Genomic DNA, 2,628 nt, shown 5'->3' on the forward strand with positions numbered 1-2,628 from the left:
TTAGTCTGATTCTAACACATTAGGCGAACACTATCAGATAAACTATAGGATACTACTAGAAAGCACCTGAAGAAACCCTGAGGATGTTGGCTCTACAGGACACAGCATGATATTAATTGATTTTCTATTTTAATTAGACTTCAGCAATTGTATAACTATATGTTTTCATAAAGTACTTCTTTGCTTAATAATATTAATGAAGATGGTAATATTATAGTATAATAACAGTATTACGAACAGAATGAATTCAATCTTTAAATGTTATCAAACCATGAATTTACTATAGTTTTTCAGTCTTTTGCAAAAACACTTTAATTACTGCAGTAATAAATTAAAAAAAAAAAACTGAATATGTTCATGGCAAAGAAATGCTTTTCTGCATTTGTAACACATTAAAATCATATAATTTTAAAGGTGCATTCATTCTTCAGTGAACTTTGAGACATTGAGTGCGCTCATTCCAAATCAGAGAAATATGCTGGTTCCTTGCATTTCATTGCCGTTACTGTATAACAATAACAAAGTGTGAAATCCATGTCATAGTTTTGATTAGACATTCCCTCAAAAGCACAAAAAAACATCCTAAATTAATGTGGATAGGGCTGCTGGAGTTATCTAAAGGCTGGTCAGTGTATAGTGGTTTAAACATGTGTTTTAAGCAAATGGACAAAAACAATGAATAACAAATTTTTAGGAAAATATTACATTTTTAAAGATTAAATGCACCTTTAAAAAGCATGCTTGACACATTTCTGAAGCGTTTTACTTTATGTTTCACGTTATATACATGATTGCAGAGCAATATTACAAAAAGATACTTTGTGGACAGCTGTAAAAGTGATTAAACAACCTGTTTTGTTTCAAATGAACTCGATTATACACAAAAAAAATTGAATGTGGAAAACATTTTTTGAATGCAAAGGTAAGTTGTACTTCATATAATACCAAATGTTAAATAATAGGTTGTACAGTAAAATTTTAATAACAATATTAAATGGCACACATTAATATATCTTTTCCTTTCTTTAGCACGTATATATTTGGCTTGAAAAATATGGAATTAATGTTAAACCCTTATATTCCTCTTCAATAGATTTTTTTTTTTGTTACAATTATCTAGTATGGAAGCTTTTATTCAAAAGCCAATGTTTCTTTCTGAAAATACCAAAAAATATTTTTTCCATGTTAAATGTTTTATTTATTTATTTTTCTTATAAAATGTCACATCTTGATGCAGTTGATGTCAAGTGTGCTTAAGTCAATATGAATCAAGAGATTAACAACGTTGGCTTCAGAAACGGGTGTGTTGCCTGTACAAGACTTTAGTCAGATTACAGTTATTCCAATGTTAGCTGTGCATGTCAGTCAAGCTTCATCTCGAATTAGTGTAAAAAATCTGAGTAGTATATATGCTTTTTAATTGTTTCCATTTGTAATGTTCAGTTAAGCATCCATTTTTTTTTTTGACTCAAGATGAAATCCACATGAACAAAAGTATTCTTGGTGGAAAAAAAGTCTTCAAGATATAGGATGCCTCTTTTACCACGTTGACAATAAACGCACAAGAAAGACCATCGTGTAAGGCACTCAAAAGGTTCTTATCAATCACGAGAGATCAGTCACACTGACATTCATTCTCATGCCAGGACTCACTGCATGCACTGCTTTTGGAAATTCTGGAGTTGTAATGCGTCCATTTCCCCCAGTACTTCCTGTAATTGACAGCCTTGCCTTGTTCCTCATGACATCACTTAAGTATATCTTAAATACAAAGAAGAATAGTCAAATGCAAAAATATGCATTGCTGGCAATAGATAAAAGGTGTTTGTTGTGAAACAGGTATGAAAAAACCAGTAGACACACATAGTTGACACCGTTATTTTAAAGTGTGTTATAGCTGCAAGGAAAATGAAAATGTGTTAGTTCCTTCTCAGGGTACCAAACATGATGTCAGTAGGATTCTTCTAAACAGCAGCAAACACAATGGGGCAGAATTACGAAAGGATGAAGTGGCTATCGCTAGCGACTTTTCGCCAAAAATCACATTTACATGGACTTCGCCAATTCACTAACAGGCGCAGATGACAATTTGCCAGCGAAAGAGACCGTCCCTAACATTCATTTGCACTCTATCACTTTTCGATCAGATGAATGGTCGTTGCTCTGAAAATTCACTTAAGTGCCATAGTTGACTTTGCCACCTCAGATCAGACGAAGTGCTAAAATGAAGCTAGAGCTTCCTCAATCTTATGTCACTTACATCAGATCCTGTCTGCCGAAAATGCATTAAAGTTAAAAAAATGCAGCAACTTTTCCTTTTTTTAAGCCGGATTGCCTACAAAAGTCCTAACTTAAACTTTTTTGGGTTAACATTTTTCCCCAGACATTTGAGGGCCATGGAACATTCATTTTACATTGGGCTCATGTCTAGGGCATTATCTGATCTCTTTTGTCTTTATTAAGGTTCCTTGGACATTTGTAATAAAAAGTACCCGCCCTATTCAAAATTGACCTAATCGTAAGATCACTAGCGACTTTTCGCTAGGCATAAATGAACGCTAGTGAATCTTCGAGATGAAATGCTCGCCCTGAAGAAGTATCGCTAGCGAAAAGTCGCCAGCATTCGGT

The 2,628-nt window shown here is 33.6% G+C and overlaps 1 protein-coding gene across 4 annotated transcripts in view; it reads right to left on the reverse strand.

Moving 5' to 3' along the window:
* Window positions 1-259: 259 nt before the first annotated feature.
* LOC108699208 (glutamate receptor 2) overlaps window positions 260-2,628 on the reverse strand; it is a 102,340-nt gene continuing 99,971 nt past the window's right edge. For 3 of the 4 annotated variants that reach the window (XM_018231155.2, XM_018231138.2, XM_018231173.2), the window contains one exon: window positions 260-1,761. Coding sequence is in view for 1 of the 4 variants with exons in the window: in XM_018231173.2 (XP_018086662.1) it covers window positions 1,606-1,761 (156 nt within the window). In the remaining 3 variants the exon portion in view is untranslated. The other variant, XM_018231146.2, reaches the window with a different exon arrangement.

Source organism: Xenopus laevis, chromosome 1L, assembly GCF_017654675.1.
Source record: "Xenopus laevis strain J_2021 chromosome 1L, Xenopus_laevis_v10.1, whole genome shotgun sequence".
Taxonomy (NCBI): Eukaryota; Metazoa; Chordata; class Amphibia; order Anura; family Pipidae; genus Xenopus; species Xenopus laevis.